At 40.2% G+C, this 16,977-nt stretch overlaps 2 protein-coding genes across 5 annotated transcripts in view; one reads left to right on the top strand and one right to left on the bottom strand.

Annotated features, from left to right (window-relative positions):
• LOC101160845 (chloride channel protein 2) overlaps positions 1-16,977 on the top strand; it is a 55,142-nt gene that overhangs the window by 9,764 nt on the left and 28,401 nt on the right. The gene's annotated exons all lie outside the window — the stretch shown is intronic.
• On the bottom strand, positions 14,406-16,814 carry LOC100049332 (ZPB domain containing protein). The gene is given in 8 exon segments (NM_001104747.1): positions 14,406-14,552; positions 14,768-14,843; positions 14,914-15,058; positions 15,125-15,317; positions 15,397-15,554; positions 16,097-16,194; positions 16,285-16,472; positions 16,542-16,814. Coding segments are annotated over 8 exon segments (1,206 nt in total). The 5' UTR covers positions 16,792-16,814; the 3' UTR covers positions 14,406-14,454.

The following is a 16,977-nucleotide window of genomic DNA, read 5'->3' as shown; positions in this document are numbered from 1 at the left end:
GCTAAAAACCTATCTTTTTAAAATTGCTTTTTCTTAATTCTTTTTTACATTCTGTTTTACTGTTTTATCGTGTTTTACTGTGAAGCACTTTGTGAGTTTTATCTTGAAAAGTGCTATACAAAAAAAGTTTATTATTATTATTAAATGTTGAAGCTTTGTAAATCTTGCAAATATTGCTCCAAGCTTTTTCTTTCACAAATATATCAGCTGTACGCTGATATATGAAAAACTTGGTGTCAAATACTGTAATTGCGGACGGGAACAAACCACAATTATTAATTTCTCCTCCAGGCCTTTTCATTCACTTCTGTGAATGAAAAGGGACGCCACACTTCATATGTCCCTGATTGATCAAAGTTCAACTGGTTTAACTTTCAATGTGCATTCAATGGTTGTGCGTTTTGCATGTAGAGCCCACGTGAACGCTAGACTTCTGAACGCAGGCGTGAAAAAACAGGCACATGTGAACGTTTACTTAGACTTTTCATTTAATGTGATCGTGTGATTGAGGCTGGTGGAACATAGTATGAGGGTTCAGGGCAGTTTCTGTTAGTCCTAGTTTCCTAAATGTCTCCAGAGAATATTTTATGATTTCATTGGATTTATTTTGGTCACATTTAATTTCTCCGCCACTCAAGAAATTGCTATACTGCAATTTTATCTGATACAGACTATAAGTGTCTGGACTAAAGGTAAAATTGGCCTTTTGAAAACTCACTAAATCATTTTGAACTAAATCAACAAATTTCCACTGTTTATTGAAAATTGTGCCAATTAAAAAGAACACCAAGTTAATAAAAATATATATAAATTTTTGCTTTTTAGGCTCAAATACACTCATATCAGAGTGTTAATGCACGATCGACAAATATTAGATCTGGTCTCCTGGAGATTACTGCATCAGCACTTCGCCCATAAAAGTAAGAGATCTGCAGCCTCCCGTTTTGTGTTAAGTGCTGCATTTAGTAGAGACTCACACACAGCCATTTCAAGGTCACACAAAAGGACAACGCTGTAAACTACATCTGTAAATATGAGCTGCTTAAAACTAACGCTAAGGTTATAAACTGGAATAAACAAAGCCAAGACATTAACTTAACTAACAGCAAAAATATTGATGGATTTGCATTAGTAGATGAATTAAAATCTAAATGACCTCCAACTGGGTTGTTAAAGGGTTACAACAAGGTAATTGGCTACTAAAATCCTCCAGGAAATTCGTTTTTCCAGCATAATCGACAAACTGGATAGATTTCCTTAGCATTTATCACCATAGTTCTGCACTTTTTAAGGACAAAAGTCGGAGATCTTGTCCCTGAAATCTGCTAAAGCCTCTTTGGAGTCTGAATATATACAGCCCCTTTTCCACAGGGGGACCATGCCTTCCTTCACCTTCCACATCCTTTCTAGATCTTCTATCAGCTTTTTCTATTTTTTAAACTTTTGTGTTCCTCTGATGCTTAAGATTCCTGATTTCTTTTATCTATCAGTCAATATTCATTTGGTTTTTATCTCCCTTTTTTCCTGTCTTCATCTGGAAATCCCACAGCTCACAGAGTTTGGTCCCAGTCTTGTCTTTGAACCTCAGAGTTCATACTCAGCGCAGATGTTTTTTTGTGCACTGTGTCAGCCATTTAGCTGTTTGTGTGTGTGTGTGTGTCTAGATACAGGTTCACACAAAAGAGGTGTCTCTTCAGGGGAGTTTGGTTTCTTTAACTCAGCAATTTCTTTGTCCTCCTACACAGAAATTGGCCTGAGTCCATTTCAGGTTCTGTCACGCCTAAATAGGTCTGTTACAAGCTTACTCTACTGCAGATTGCAGAGCCTCGAAAGGGAAGGTATTCACACAAAGAAATTTCTCAAAGTTGATTAACACAGGACTATTTTTATACAAAACATAATATAATGGATTAAAAATAACATTAAAAGTTTGACAAGAAAACAAAACAGCATAATATGTGAAGTAGAATAAGTGAAAGTAAAATATATATATTTCTCTATTTCCAAAAATCTTATAAAAAAGCCAAATGAAGAACTGAGATGCTTTTTGGCTTGTGTTAGCTAAAAATAATGTTCAGTAATGTTTGAATTCACAACAAAAGTTAATTCTTTCAGGATATTCTGAACCTCTATTGTTAGCAAATCTTCAACCGTGTAAACAAAGAAGCCACCAGGGGGCAGTAAAGTAGACAGCAGATGTGGTTGTCTTAGCATTATTTGTGGAAATTCATAAGTGTGCAGCTAAGAGGCATGAATCCAGGACTTTAAGATTTATTTAGCTTACGAGGAGTGTTTGTGGATGCGAAAAATGGTAGAATCTTTTTTCAATATCAGAATGTTAATGTTATGAAAATACTCCGGGACATAAATGTTTTGTCCTGCAACAGTCTGGCGACCTGCTCAGGGTGTACCCTACCTTCACCCAACGGTAGCTAGGTTGGCTCCAGCAGCGCTGTGACCCTAAAGCGGATTCAAGATGGATGGATGAATGGATGGATATGTTTTGCTTTGGAAATGATTTAAATTACGCAAATAATTTGCAGTGATTTTTCACAGAAGCTTTAATGAAAAAGCTTCACCTGATGCAGCAACACAAGTTACATTATTAATTTGTTTACAGATGAAGAAGGCTGTGTCTCCCACCATTCAACAGTTGACCAGTTAAAAAAGCAGCTATCACAAAGGACTCTTGTATTGGGAATAAGCCTGTTCTCAACCTAAAGGCGGTGTTTCACAGCCACGTACATTTTGCGTATTTTCCACGTATGAAATTTCAGTCTTTCGTGATACATGTGTGATAAACGTCATTCTTAAGTATTCGTCATTCGTCGATGTACGCAGATGTCTGTCAAGTGTTTTGGCCGAAGGGTCTTTACGTGAATTCAGTTTTGAGCTGTTTAAAATTTTTTGGTCGGTTGGCTTACACACAATTATTACATAAATATTACACAATTGAGCATGATTTTTGCTAGACTCATATGCAAATTTGTGGCATTTTGCGACTGATCCAGTATGTCTAATAGACTTGTAATGCATGTACCATCGATGTATAACTTTTAAATCGCATACATGGCACACATATCACGTTAAAACCCTGTAACTGACGCACAAATCACTGATGACTTGCAAATAAACAGCACAATAATCATAGACGGTTCATATTCTACTTAGATTTAAATGTTCTTTGCGTGGTTTATTTTGTACTTTTTCTATGGTTTTAACGTGGTTCATTCGTGATACACCTGTAAAGAGTACATGTGAAGGACCACAACTTTTCTCACGTTTATCCACATATGACCACTTTTCCTCTGTGCGATATGACGTAGTGGCTATGTTACACAGCCTTAAGCAAAGCATCACCAGAATTGGATTAATTCATTGGAAAAGGACTGGTTTACAATATTGATGAGCTTTTAGGAAAAAACACAAAAATTGATCCTGGTGTTGAGATGTAGGTACGTAAAAAAACGTTGGCAGTTTATGTGTAATGTCTAAACAAATCTGAGATTTTACTTCTTCGAAATGCTGATTTCTCATTTCATTAGTTGATCCTTAAATCTTTTACCGAAAAGCAGTCTCTGCTTGAGCATCAATCTCAGTGACATCCCCCCCTCCCTCACCGGCCTCTCACTCCTCTGCCTCTTTAATGTCATGACTTTGTGCTGAGATGAATTTTTGTTCTCATCCTGGTAGCACCTGTGTGCACAAGTATGCTCGACTGTGCATGTTTGTTTAATTCGTGTGTGACAGAGCTCTGACTCATATGTAGCTGGTCTAAAAGCTGCCTCCACTGGACAACTGCACAAGCCAAATCTGCGGCCTCCTTCTCTAAATTCAATTTTGCAGTCTCCTCCCTGGAGGCATCACTTGCTTAAGTGTTTTAGTCCTCCCGCTTCTCCTGTAGCCTCATCAATACATGGTCAGCTTCAGCAATCACACTGGCATATTCATACACACGATTTTAAAAATCCATCATCCTCCATGCAGCGATGGGACTCATCACTTTCTCACACGATTAATAAAAGAGGGAGAAGATTAGACTCAGTTTATGAATATGTAGGAACAGAAACAGTTGGGAGGGGACTTTTAGTGTTCATATTAGAGAATAAAATATTTATTCCTGCTTGATAAATGGTGGATTGGTTTCATAAAGGTTATTTGTATTTGCCTTTGAAAGGAGGAGCAGGAGTGTTGCAACACTGAAAGTTTCACTAATTGAAGAAATGTTCCTTTTTTTTTACAGGATTTTTTTTTATTATTATTTATCTAATAAGTGAATGGTTTTACTTTTTTTTTTTAAATAATTGCTGTTTTTGTACGATTTTTCTGGTTTTTCAGTTGCATTTATAGTGGAGTTGTGCTAAAAGTGCTCCTCTGTGAAGTTTCTATTTTGCTGCTTTGTGTTCTCAGTTGAATAGACAAGAGGAGAATCAGCTTTGCACTCAGATAACAAGATTGTTCATCTGTATTCACCTCAAAACGGAGTGGTTCAGATTGATCACAGCTGTGAGTGGGAGTGCTCTTGATTGTTTGTGGGGTTTGTTTCTGTGTAGCTCTGTGATGGACGGGCTGCCTTTTCAAGATGCATCTTAGCGCTTGTCTGGTGACTGGATTTGTAGAAGTACCTATGGATTCAGACATTGAATGATTGGAGTTAAAACTTCCAAGTTTTAGAAAGAAATATAGAAAAACTTTTTAAACAGAAGTTATCATCAGAGCTAACTTCACTCACCAAAATGACTGGTAGATTCCTGAAATTATGGCTTTTTGAGTTTCATGACTTCCATCGGTTAAATTTCTTTTGGAAAAATAATAAAGATTATAAATTCAAAAACAATGCAGCTAATAACATATATTATATTTATTTGTTTTTATTAAAGCCTTCATAATAAACGAAACCTATTTTTCAAAGTGGTCTTTTCAGGAAGAAGTGGAAATAACCTTTTTTTTTTATAACTTTTTTCCCCCAACATAACTTGTACATGCATTTTAAGACCCTTTGCGCTTCTGCCTAACTTTGTAGCCCTAGTCTGCCCCCCCCGTGCCTGTCCCAGCCCGGTTAAAATACAAGGATGTGTCAGGAAGGGCATCAGGGGTTAACATCTCTGCCAAACCACCTGTGAGAATCAGCAAAAGCTGATTTGCTGTGGCAACCCTTGAAAGGACACGCAGGGTAAACAACAACAACTTATACATGCATGTTTTTTTAGTGTGTGAAAAAAACTAATAGGACTACCAAAAGGGTCAAAGTAAAACACCATTGGACAGTGTTCATGGAAAATGCAATAACATGCTCCAATTTAAGTAACTGATATGCATCAACATGCCTGCATGGTGGTGTAGTGGTTAGTAGCACTTTCAACTCACAGCTAGAAGACCCCGGTTCAAATCCCAGCTGACACCTTTCTGTGCATGTTCTCCTCATGCGTACGTGGGTTATCTCCAGACAGCTCCCTCCACAGTCCAAAAACATGTTTCATAGGCTGATTAGTGACTCTAAAATGGTCTTTTAGATGTGTGTTTGTGGCTCTGTGATGCCCTGCAACGGACCAGGAAACTGTCCAGGAGGTACAACACCTTCACCCTTCAGCAGCTCCAGCAACACCATGGCCCCAAAAAAGAATGAAGTGAGTTTAAAAAACTGGATGAATGAATCTGATTAATGAGGCGAAGCAACAGAAAAAAGCAAGGATGTGTTTTTCAGAACAGTTTGCTTCAGTTATCACCTACCATACTGCCCACACAATACCTCTAACTGCATGTATAAATCTGGCACAGTGTTTAAATTTAGAGCTGTAATTGTTAATATTGTAATATTTGCCTGTTTTTTTTTTAACTTGTCCTGTCCAACAGCTGAGCAAGCAGATGAGAGCTGAGTGGCTCTTGTTTTGGACAGATTTTATTGTTACAATTGGGGTTTATGGATCTTCAGACAGACTGAGTGTCTATTTGTATAAACCCCTTTTGTATTTGAGGCTAAGTTTTATTTATGAAAATTATATTTGTATGCACTCCTTGTTGGACCGGAAGGAAAAAAGAAATAAAAAAGGGAAAGAAAGAAACAGAGTGGGATGTCAGAGATGGGGGATAAGGGGTTGGAGTGGGGGGTAGTCGATATTAGAAAGTTAAAACATAAAAATGTTGTAAGTAAATTACATGAAATAGTTCACACAGCAGCAAAAAAAAAAAAAAAATAGACTGCACACAACTATTTGCAGGTTAGAAGTATAACCATGCATTAATGATTACATATTTATTATTTAGATTTCTGCACATAGACAGTACACACAATATTTGCATTACAGATATTCATGAAAAGGGGTGTAGAAAAAGAGAAAAAACAATACCCATTCCATATTTGTGCAAAGGTGAATAAGCGGGTGGGTTGAATGAATGTGTGCCTCTTAGAGTGTACCTTGATCACACTGAATGCTCCAGCAAAGGCAGGAGGCCTGGCACACCACACCCCAGAGCTAGGGGCAGACAGCGCAGCAACCCGGCCGATCCAGGCATCCAAGAGCCTCACCGTCATACAAAGATCCAGGAACAACCACCCTCCCGTGCACCTGACCCCCACCACAGAAACAGAGACAGAGGTCAGGACCCAGCAGCCCCCCCGGCTGAGGAGTAGGAGGAACAGAGAATGCGCAGAGCCGCCCCACCCCAAAGGCACACCGGGCCTATACCCGATGCCCCGACCGCTCGAGACCTACCCCGGTGCCCAGACGACAGGCACGCCACCGCCCGGGAGTCCTGAGCCCCCACCCACCCCCAACCCCAGAGGCAGGCTGGCACAGCCCATGGTCAGCCCACACTGCACGCCCGTGCAACTTACATGCCAGCCCCACCGAGGTCAAGAGGGGGAAGCGGCAGAAACCGACCGCCCGAGTGGGAAGGCGGCCACAGGTGACCAGCGGAGGCCCCAGACAGGGCCAGAGGATGGTGAACCTGAGGACCAGGCTGTAATTGTGTAATATTGGCCTGTTTATGTGCTAGACACTTCTTTAAATTAAAAAAACAAACAAACAAACAGATGACCAATAATTCTCAAGTTTGAGGGATTTTTTCAGGAAAACAAACATTTGCTGTAGAAATCTCCTTCTAAGTATAAGATAAAAATATCCGACTCCTTAAACACCTTAAACCTTAAGGACTTACCACCTAGATTTTCCTGTTTCTCTATGACATAAATGCAGTCTAGACTCCCTTCATTGTTTTGATTTTCTCATAGCACAAGATTGTTAGATGAAGCCCAGCACCAAATGGCACACAGTCAGAAAGTAACAAGCAGTTGAACAGAGCAGTGCTGAGCAGTGAGAGAGCTACATGATTCTCCCAGCAGGAACAGGTAGCAACAAAACAAGGAGGGCAGAGAAGCCGATATTGGATTCACATCAGGTTGTCAGAAAAAAATCAATCCAAATAAATGATAATGCTGGCTTTGCTTCAGTGTGTCTTAACAGATGAGCGGGGGCAGGACATTGTGTTCTGTGTGTTTAAACCCTGGTAATAAGTCAGTGTTGTTGGTTTTCTGCTCAAAAAAGACCACATCGATTATGACTGCAGGCTGGAGCAAGTTACAACAGTTATGAGATCGCAGAGTCATGCAGGGATGACTATTTGTTTTTGAAAACGAGACCAAAAGTAGTAACAAAAGCACATTTTCTTATAAATTCACATCCATCCACCTCCTCAGATTATTGACATCAAGTATTTTAATTTTTTTTATTGCAACAGCTGTTTAAAATGCAACATTTATGCAGGTAGACTGATCCTGAAAGCATTTATGAAGGGAGGAGCTCAGGGAATGACTGTCATGCCACCTTCACAAGTCCCTCACTGAAATCATCTCGTGTAAATATTTCATGGTCATGTTAGTGGTGTCATTTCAAGGCGAAAGTGATTAAACACTCATTCCAATATAGTTCCCAGTAGTCTTTTAATTATGATTATGCTGTCGTTTTCTAAGACGTAGATTTTGCAGAGCGGCTGTGGATCATTACAAATTTACCTCCAAGTTGTGGGTGGCACCGTTGGCGTGAAGGAACCCTGCCTTCCCCTGAGAGCTCGGAGCATGCAACGTGTTGTCCGCCCAGTATATCTATTATCTAAGTCACAAAAAAGCTCTTTTTAAACTGCATTTTTTTTCCTTGACCTCTGATTTACTGGGTTTTAAAGAAAAAAATTCTGAGATACACAATTTTGGTCTTAATTTTCTTAATATTTGTCCTCTATCGTAACAAAAATGCCTCAAAAACATGTTAAAACACCACAAACACTAGTTTTATCAGAGTGGGTCTGTTTCAAAGTAACAGTGTCAGCCTTTGCCAATTGCACAGTTTGCACTAATTACTAGTTCCAACCTTCTATTTTTAGATTGCATCAAGATCAACAAATGGAGAGCTTCATAAAAGATGTTTTCATGACTGGAAAGCTGCATCCAAGCCTTTGTTTATTGAATTAGGGGGAGTGAAGAAGAGCACTGCACCAGTGGACAGCAGGGCAGTGGAGATGTCTCTGTGGAGATGTGAGATGTGAAGAATGTTTTTTTTTAAAAGCTAGACCTCGGTGCTGTTCCAGTAAACTCCAGCATATCAAGATATTTTAGACAATTTTATGTTTCCAATTTTGAGGGTTGTGTGGTGCCTTTCTGTTTTGAAAGTTCACCAGAGCTGAGAGCAACGTCCAAAATGCATGAAAGACATGAAATGACTAAGGGTGGACACTGACCAAAAAAAGTTTTTGGTGGAATGGACCAAAACTTTTGTGTTTGTAAATTAACAGACCACCTTCGGAGAAGAGTTAAAACCGGTGTGGTTGTGAAAGGTGAACCACCTAAATCCTGCAAGCTAATTATGGAATGAAGTGCTATTTTATGTTTTTGTTTTTCACTTATTTTACCTTCACAAGATTTTACTCAAAAAATGTCTGTAGCAAGTGCATCAATTATTTGCTAATTCTCCCCTTAGACCTTCTTTTATTGAATAAATTAACTTTTTAATACCAACTGCTGCAAGCTCTTAGTTGCAAGTTATGAAATATTAAACACGTTCAGTAGGAAGAAGGTGCCGGACTGGTGCAGAGTGTTGACAGATGCAAATGCAGAAGCAGGCTGGTAAACTGGTTATAGATAACAGCTCATTTCACCCAGAGGGGGTTACCTGCCATTCTCTCTGGGGGGCTGTGCTCCAGATGGCCGGTGATTGCCTCACCTCAGGCCCCAAAATGAACTGAGCTTGTTTGCAGTCTGTTGGAGTTTGCCGGTGCCAGTTGTGGGTTTTTGTGTTAAGCATGTGAGAGCGTGAAAATAAATCACACAGAACATTTCAAATCAAAATTTACTTTATGAATGGATTTAGCTCCTGTTTTATATGGTAGTGGAAATGAATTCCAGTTACTACATATCAATCATGATTGATGAGCACAGAAACCAATACGGCATGTGCCTCCAGTCATTCAGTGTTTAAAAAAGCAATGCATTCTGCAGCTATTATAATAACAAAGTAATATAACTCAGCAAAAAAGGGTAAGAAATACACAATTCTTTAGAAATGCATGTACCGGTACATTTTTTAAATGAAAAATATAGGTATATAAATCTACACAAATTTTTCTTATTAGGAGATTCTAGTTTTTGATGTTTGTTGCTTTTAGAGTAAAATGAATTGCTTATTAACTAAAACCCTGTTTTACTGCCTAAAATAAACCCAAGATTATAAAAAGATGCTTCTTTAAAAGTTTTTTTTTCCATTTTAAAAAAAGAAAGCAGTGTTTTGCCCATATATTAATTTTTTAATGCATGAAAGGGGTCAATGATGTATTGTTCAATTCAATTCAATTCAATTTTATTTGTATAGCCCAAAATCACAACAACAGTCGTCTCGATGGGCTTCGAAGTAAAACATGAAATCAAAAGGATCACGAATACAAAGAGTTCAATAGAAAAATACTAAAATGAACTAACAAACTGACTAAGCTATACTGGCATCCCTGCCCTTAGACCCCCCTTCGCGGTAAGGAAAAACTCCCAAAAAAACCGGATTCCGGTAAAAACGAAGAAACCTCAGGGGTGCCCACATGAAGGAGGGATCCTCCCCCAGGACGGACAGGCGATTTACCAGAAATCTTAGAGAAGAATTAACTTATCTAAATCTACAACTACATATATAAAAGTCCAGCAGACGAGCTTCATCCAGCCGTGGTTGTGGGGACAGTCAAAGGCGCGAGTCGAGCCGGGGACAGGAACCACAGCCAGGTGTAGGAGCAGGAGCAGAGACGAGGTACTCGGTCAGGTACAGAGCAGAGACGAGCCAGAGATGAGCCAGAGGCAGGATCCACAGCCAGGTGTAGGAGCAGGAGCAAAGGCGAGGTAAACGGTCAGGAACTGGAGCACGGATGAGCCAACTGGAGTCTGGAAGCACTCCCACTCCCCAGGAGGGGAGAGGAAAAGAGGGACAATACATGAATCGCACTGCACCAAACAGAGGCATGGAGAACTAAATGATAAATTATGATCAAGAATAGAGGAGAGGAAGGGTAGAAGTAAAAACAGGAAAGAGGACAGAACCCCAGTGCACCATAGTTACCCCAGCTTCAACTTCTAACAGCCTTTTAAAAGAAATAGTTATTAAGTTTAATTTAAACAAATTAACATTAAGTTAAATAATCTCTGAATACTAACTAGTCTGACAATAAGCCTGTCCAAATAGGAATGTTTTCAGTCTAGCTTTGAATGTAGAAACTGAGTCGGCCTCTCTTACATGAGCTGGGAGTTTATTCCATAAGACAGGGGCTTAGTGACTAAACGCTCTACCTCCAACCGTACTTTTACTAATTCTAGGAACCACAAGCAGTCCTGCATTTTGCGAGCGAAGTGTTCTCATTGGATGGTAAGGGACTATGAGGTCCTTAATATAGGACGGGGCCATTCCATGTAAGGCCTTATAGGTTAACAGGAGGATCTTGAACTTGATTCTGGAATCAACTGGGAGCCAATGGAGCGAAACTAACACAGGAGTGATGTGATCTCTTCTGCTAGTTCCAGCTAACAATCTAGCTGCTGCGTTCTGAACAAGCTGGAGACTTCTTAAGGAACTCTTAGGACACGCTGCTAACAAGGAGTTACAGTAATCCAGCCTCGACGTAACAAACGCATGGATGAGTTTTTCAGCATCACTCTTAGAAAGTATATTTCTGATCTTAGCAATATTCCGCAAGCGCAAGTTCAGGGCGCATAAGTGACAAGTGGGAGGGGCTCAAGCTCTTAATATGATCAAGAGTGTACGAATAGATGGAATGAGGAATTGTTTTGGTAACAACCAAATAAAAAACAGTGATAAATTGTCAACTGCTCTGCTGAAACATTTGTAAAATAAAACGTTTTTTTTTACATTTAAGGAAGATGGATTGGTAAAGAGCCGCAGTTGCAATGATGCATGAATGAAGCATGGATGACTTTACTTAAATTAGCTACAGACACGGCAATTCATGCATCTTAATACAGATTTTGTTCATTCATTATTGAGCCGCATTCTTGTTGTATTTCGATGCAATTACCCAGTCATTGATTAGACTGTATGATATAAGCCCTCTGTCCACCAGATGGTTAAGATTTCTAAGGAAATACTTTAGAAGAGACAGCCATTTAGTGAGCTTCGATGCATGCATCTGTTTTAGCAGTGCAGCGCCTCTCTCTGGTGACAGCATTACCATCAGCTAAGACAACATTCACACAATGTTTTCTTTGCGCAAGAGCTTTATAGGGATTATAAAAGCCAAAGAGGCATGTTAAGATTTTTAGGTTATTATCCAGGGAACAGCAGCTGTGCCTTCCTTGTTTAACACCTTTTGTAGCATGTGCACGAAAAACCAGCTATATTTTTACTATATTTTTCACAATTTGTGTTCATTTCTTTGGTTGCTTATTTTTTTTGCAATTTGTGGTTTTCAATCTAATTTTCCTTTTTTCAGATGTACATGCAAGCTGCTCCGTCTCTAGTCATTCCATTTTTAATTATGCATTCCCATTCAGCGATGTTTTAAATAATACTCCTTTGAATTTTTAGCCTTCCAGACTTTACTGCAAGAGCTGAAGTGAAGATGAGCATCCTGACAGCATGGTCCTCTTTGCCTGCCAGACTGAACCAATACAGCTGCTCTGCTTTCCCTCTGCACCTCCTTGTTCACGAGAGCAGAAAGTGTGAGGCTAGAGGAGTCGTGATGCCCATCTCAATGAGATAGAGAGGGGGAACAAAGAGGGAGATGGTGCACAGCAGAGAGACTTTGCAACTTGTAGCTACACAGAAATCTTGTCATGACAGGATTTGAAGGGCAACAAGGCTGCACTAAGGTTTGCATGCTAGAGACCGTCTACTGGCTGTCAGGGTGATGCATGAAACAAGTCCAACTGGAATTCTGACAACTGCAGAGGCTTTAATTTTTAAGCCATTTTAGAAGCAAACATGTATCATCCTTAACGACCTACAATGAAAACTAAATAACGGAGAACAGATAAAAGAATAAGATTAAAAGTGCAGTTCCTGAGTATTTCTTCATTCAAATTGTGGTGAGGAGCAGAGGAAAACCTCTGGTCCAGTGACGTGCGGTGAGGTTAATGGCTGGTGAGGCACTGACGTCATCAGTCAGATTTACAAACATATGAACCATACTGAGTAACTTATTCACCATTTGATTGACAACAGTTGACGTGTTTTGTTTAAAATATAATCTCAACATATTTTTTTTCATATACAAACTGCAGCATAGAAAAAAGCACAAACGTTATTATCATCTTACCTTTACTTGTAAATAAAGTCCATATGCCGCTCCTTCTGAAGAAAATGACTTGCCGCTTGCTATCACTTATTCTATTGTTTTTTAGCGTCATAATCTCAGGGCTCACCGGCGCCCCCTAACATGAGGCACGAGAACTGCTGGCCTCACCCAGCGGCTTTTTCGCCGGCGTTTAGCGCTCAGCACAAGAAACACGTCCCTCACATACAGTTATTTATAAAAACAAGCACTGTGCATCAAATACATCTGCTAAATTATGTAAACTCAGCTCATATAGTACAAGTGATTGAACCGACATACAGAGAGACAGCAGCACCGTCTGACTGCATAGGTATTGCGCAATCCAAGGTGAGGCTCAGCGGGCTGGTGCCTCATCACACATCACTTCTTAGTATCTGAACGGCAAATGCGGAAATTCAGCGATTTTGAAAAGAAAAAAACACCCAGAAATGGTAAATTTAAATGGAAAAAGACTGCAAAGCACAAATTACTGATTAAATATAATAATTGAATTTATTTTTTCTCTTTTCTTCCCATAATGACAGGTGAGGCACAGCCTCACCTGCCTCTCCTGACTGCACGTCACTGCTCTGGTCTGTGATGCAACTGCCATGGACGGGCCAAAGTCTACCTGCGCCGCTCAAATTTTAAATCCTCCACTTGAAAACAAATAGATCCATTGAAGTCTTCATTTTCCTCAACTGAGCTACCATCTGGCTCAAAACTGTACAACTGGATAGCTCAGATATTGCTCGCTATTTTTTGCTACACTGTTAGCTTGGGGAAGTGAGGAGCTGCAAGCCAATAGGAGTGACAAAGGCACCCACCAAAAGTCCCGACCACAACCCAGAGGCAGATTTCTATTGAGTTCCTCCTGCGCTGCAGAGGTCTAAGATGACAGGCTTTATTTTGGCTATAAAATGAATTAAAATACCACTGGGGATGTTTTCACAGTAGAAAATATAGTTGGACTGGACCTTAAAGCCCAGCGATGCCAAAATTACCTTTAGCTTCAATTATAAAGCAAAAAGTAATTTTCATAGTTGGAAATAAAATTCAGGTGTCAAGTGGGTTAACCCTAAATTACCTTTGGCATTTTAATACCCTAGACTCTAAACATTCCTAACTTTAGCCTGTAGTGATCATCTTGCCACAGGAGACAGCTTTTTCCAGTCATGTCAAAAATGGCCTCTCAACTTCTGGCAGGAAAAGCTGCCATTTTCTACACTGTTACAAAACCTGTATTGAGAATATTGATTCTCTAGTCTTACACCGTGTTTAGTGTGATCAAAGTGGGTAAAGGTGTTTTTATTTTAAATGTGAGCAAATTTTACTCCTATTGAGTTTTCTGAAAAATTGAATTATGGATTTTAAAACATTAATGTTCAGCAATTTGATAGTGTGCTTTACAGGGTTAATTTGAATCCTGGACAAGCAAAGGCACAGATTTGTTTATATGTCAAATGCATAAATACCTGCAGTTTAACAAAGTTTCTTTAATTAGTTCTAATACGAAATATTTCCTAGTGCCTAGGAAATTCTCATTAGCTCACTATAGTCTTTGCAAACGCTTCCCTCACCAGAAGTATTACACCAATTCAGAACAAAGAGTTGAGCATGAGCTTTGACAAGCTTTATTAAAACAGATGGCCAAGAGCAATTTTAACTTTTCAAGTGAAATGCAGGACTCTTGATCAGGATCACTTTACCACTGGAGACCAGAGCCTTCTGACTTGAAGGAATCTTTACCGCAGCTCTTCCTGCAATAGACAGATTTTAGCTGTAGGTTGTATTAAGGAGTCTTTAACGGTACATTAAGTGATCTGAAAAGTTTTTATTCAAAACTTTTGCAACTGGCCTTTGAGAAAACAGCATTTATCTCCCCTCAATAATCAACTTCCTGTCATTTGCATTACACACTGGTCCAGTCAATAGACTGACAGCTCCAATGGTAGTAAAGCTTGTTGATACTTACGCTGACGATGACAGCGTTGTTCACAGGAGTTTGTGCTACTTGGGTAGCACACAGCTGTGGCACAGTGGATGTACACCTGCATGGAGAAACCAGCAAAGTTGAGCTTTGAAGTGGCTCTAAAGTTATAAACTGTATTATAGGCATACCGTCTCCTGGGGAGTATATATTTCTGGAACCACAAATGCAAACATCTTGCTGATGAACCGTTTGTAATGAGTTGGGTACTCAAGGCCAGAAGAGCTATCCACTGGAACCAATATCGTTGAGTATCTGTCATCCTGGTAAGGGCACCTGCAGCAAAGGACGGTTAATCTTCTAGCAAAGAAAAGCAGCTACAATTAATATCCTGTTTCATACCCATCAACAAGGAGGTCCCACTGGGGAACACTTTGGGGATTTGGGGTTGCAGTGGCCCAACAGTGATCAAGGTTTAGGACAATGTTTGGGTCAGACCTTCCAAGCACCCTGACCTCAACATAAACTGGTTGCCTCAACACTTTGGTTACCGGATATTCAGCTGGGTTGTAGAATGAGTTGTATGCTTCCTCTTCTACAAAAGAGTAGTAAAGCAACCACAACATGAATATACAAGCAACAGGCAAACTAAGAGTTCAAGTTCCAGTACTTCCCTTCTACGCAACCCTTTGCGAGACATTGTCCATTTGCCAGTCTGAGCTCCACTCTCAGGGGTCCCAGAGCTGCAACTGGTTGAGGAGCAGGAACAGGGTTGACCTCCAAGATAAGAGCTTCCACAGCTGAGCCAGAGTACTTGCACATGAACAACAACCTGTTGGCAGTAGGGAAAACTTTGAGGGACATGCTATGAGCACATTAGTTTCAGGTTGCCTCATGGTCAGTGGACTGTAAAACCTCTGGTTTTAGGGCATGCAGCACTTTGAACTATGATCTAAAGAGTTTGACTTTTGTACAGATATACACACACACACACACACCTCTAGCAACTGAAGTAGAACGCAGAAGATCTAGGGCAGGGGTGTCAGAATCCAGGCCTTGAGGGCGAGTGTCCAACATGCTTTTGGCCCAACCTGCCATTGAGGCTCTTTGGCTAAATGGACCTGGTCCAGGTGATCAGCAGCAGATCAGGCAGAATTTGAGGCCAGCCCTCAAAGGCCTCGAGTTTGACACCCCCTGATCTAAATGGCTAAAGTTGACATTTTTTAAATTGTTCAGAGTTAGACCAGTTACAGCCAATTCCTTTGGTCCCAATATTTTTAAACTAGATTTTGCCACTGAAGAGTCTACAGGAACATAAAGTCCTTGAAAAGTTTAGCACAAGGGCTTTGACCTAAAAGATTAAGCATGACTTACTCAAAATGACTGTCTCTTGTGATTGATCCTCTGGGTCCAACTCCTACTTCATATGATGAAGACATGTGGTTTTCATAGACAATGTAGTTTTCATCGTCCTATAGATAAGAATCAGTCCAAGTTTACATTCCAGTAAGCTGGAGTGACATTTAAATTCAGCTTGACATTTTGATAGTGCTGAAACCTACCTTGAGTGTAGTACCACATGCAGTCACAGGAAACTGAAAAATGGCAAAGGCTGAGGTGCTGTCAACTGGACCACAGAAGTCACCATTGGACTCCAGCAGACTGATCGAGTTCACATCAATGGGAGGCACAGTGGTGTCTTTGGCAACAACCACCACAAACTGACCATCCCTGGTACACTGCACAGTCACTGAGCAACACAAACATTACTTCACAACATTGCACCAAATGGCATTTTTATTCGTCTCATTTGACTTACCTCCTTTTCCATAGTGACACTTCCACCCGTCAAAGCAGCAGTTGATTTTTTCACACTGCTCCACAGTGATATCCGAAGTCCCACATTCAATCTTGTCACCCTCCTCCACATTGCACTTATCAAAAGTAGTGACCTGTGGCTGCGCTTGATGAGGAAACAGGGGCTGGTGTTTCTGTGGTATCCAGTGGTTTTGTGCTGACGCACCACAAGCCAAAATCACAACACCAAACAACCACTTGCCAAACCCCATTATGGTGTTAGTGACTACAAACTGACCAAAGCTGCAGACATGACAGGCTCAGCTCAGATGCAGCTTTTATTCATTGATTGTTGCAATGAACTCCACCCCTCCTTGTTAGCAGTCAATTGGGCTCCAACCTGCAGAGTTAATCAGCTGGGATCAGACAGGTGGAGATTATTGTCTGCTCATCAGTCT

The sequence above is a fragment of the Oryzias latipes genome, chromosome 17 (genome assembly GCF_002234675.1).
Source record: "Oryzias latipes chromosome 17, ASM223467v1".
NCBI classification, from domain to species: Eukaryota; Metazoa; Chordata; class Actinopteri; order Beloniformes; family Adrianichthyidae; genus Oryzias; species Oryzias latipes.
Note: the sequence above shows the minus strand (reverse complement) of the source record. Positions and strands in the feature narration are given on the sequence as shown.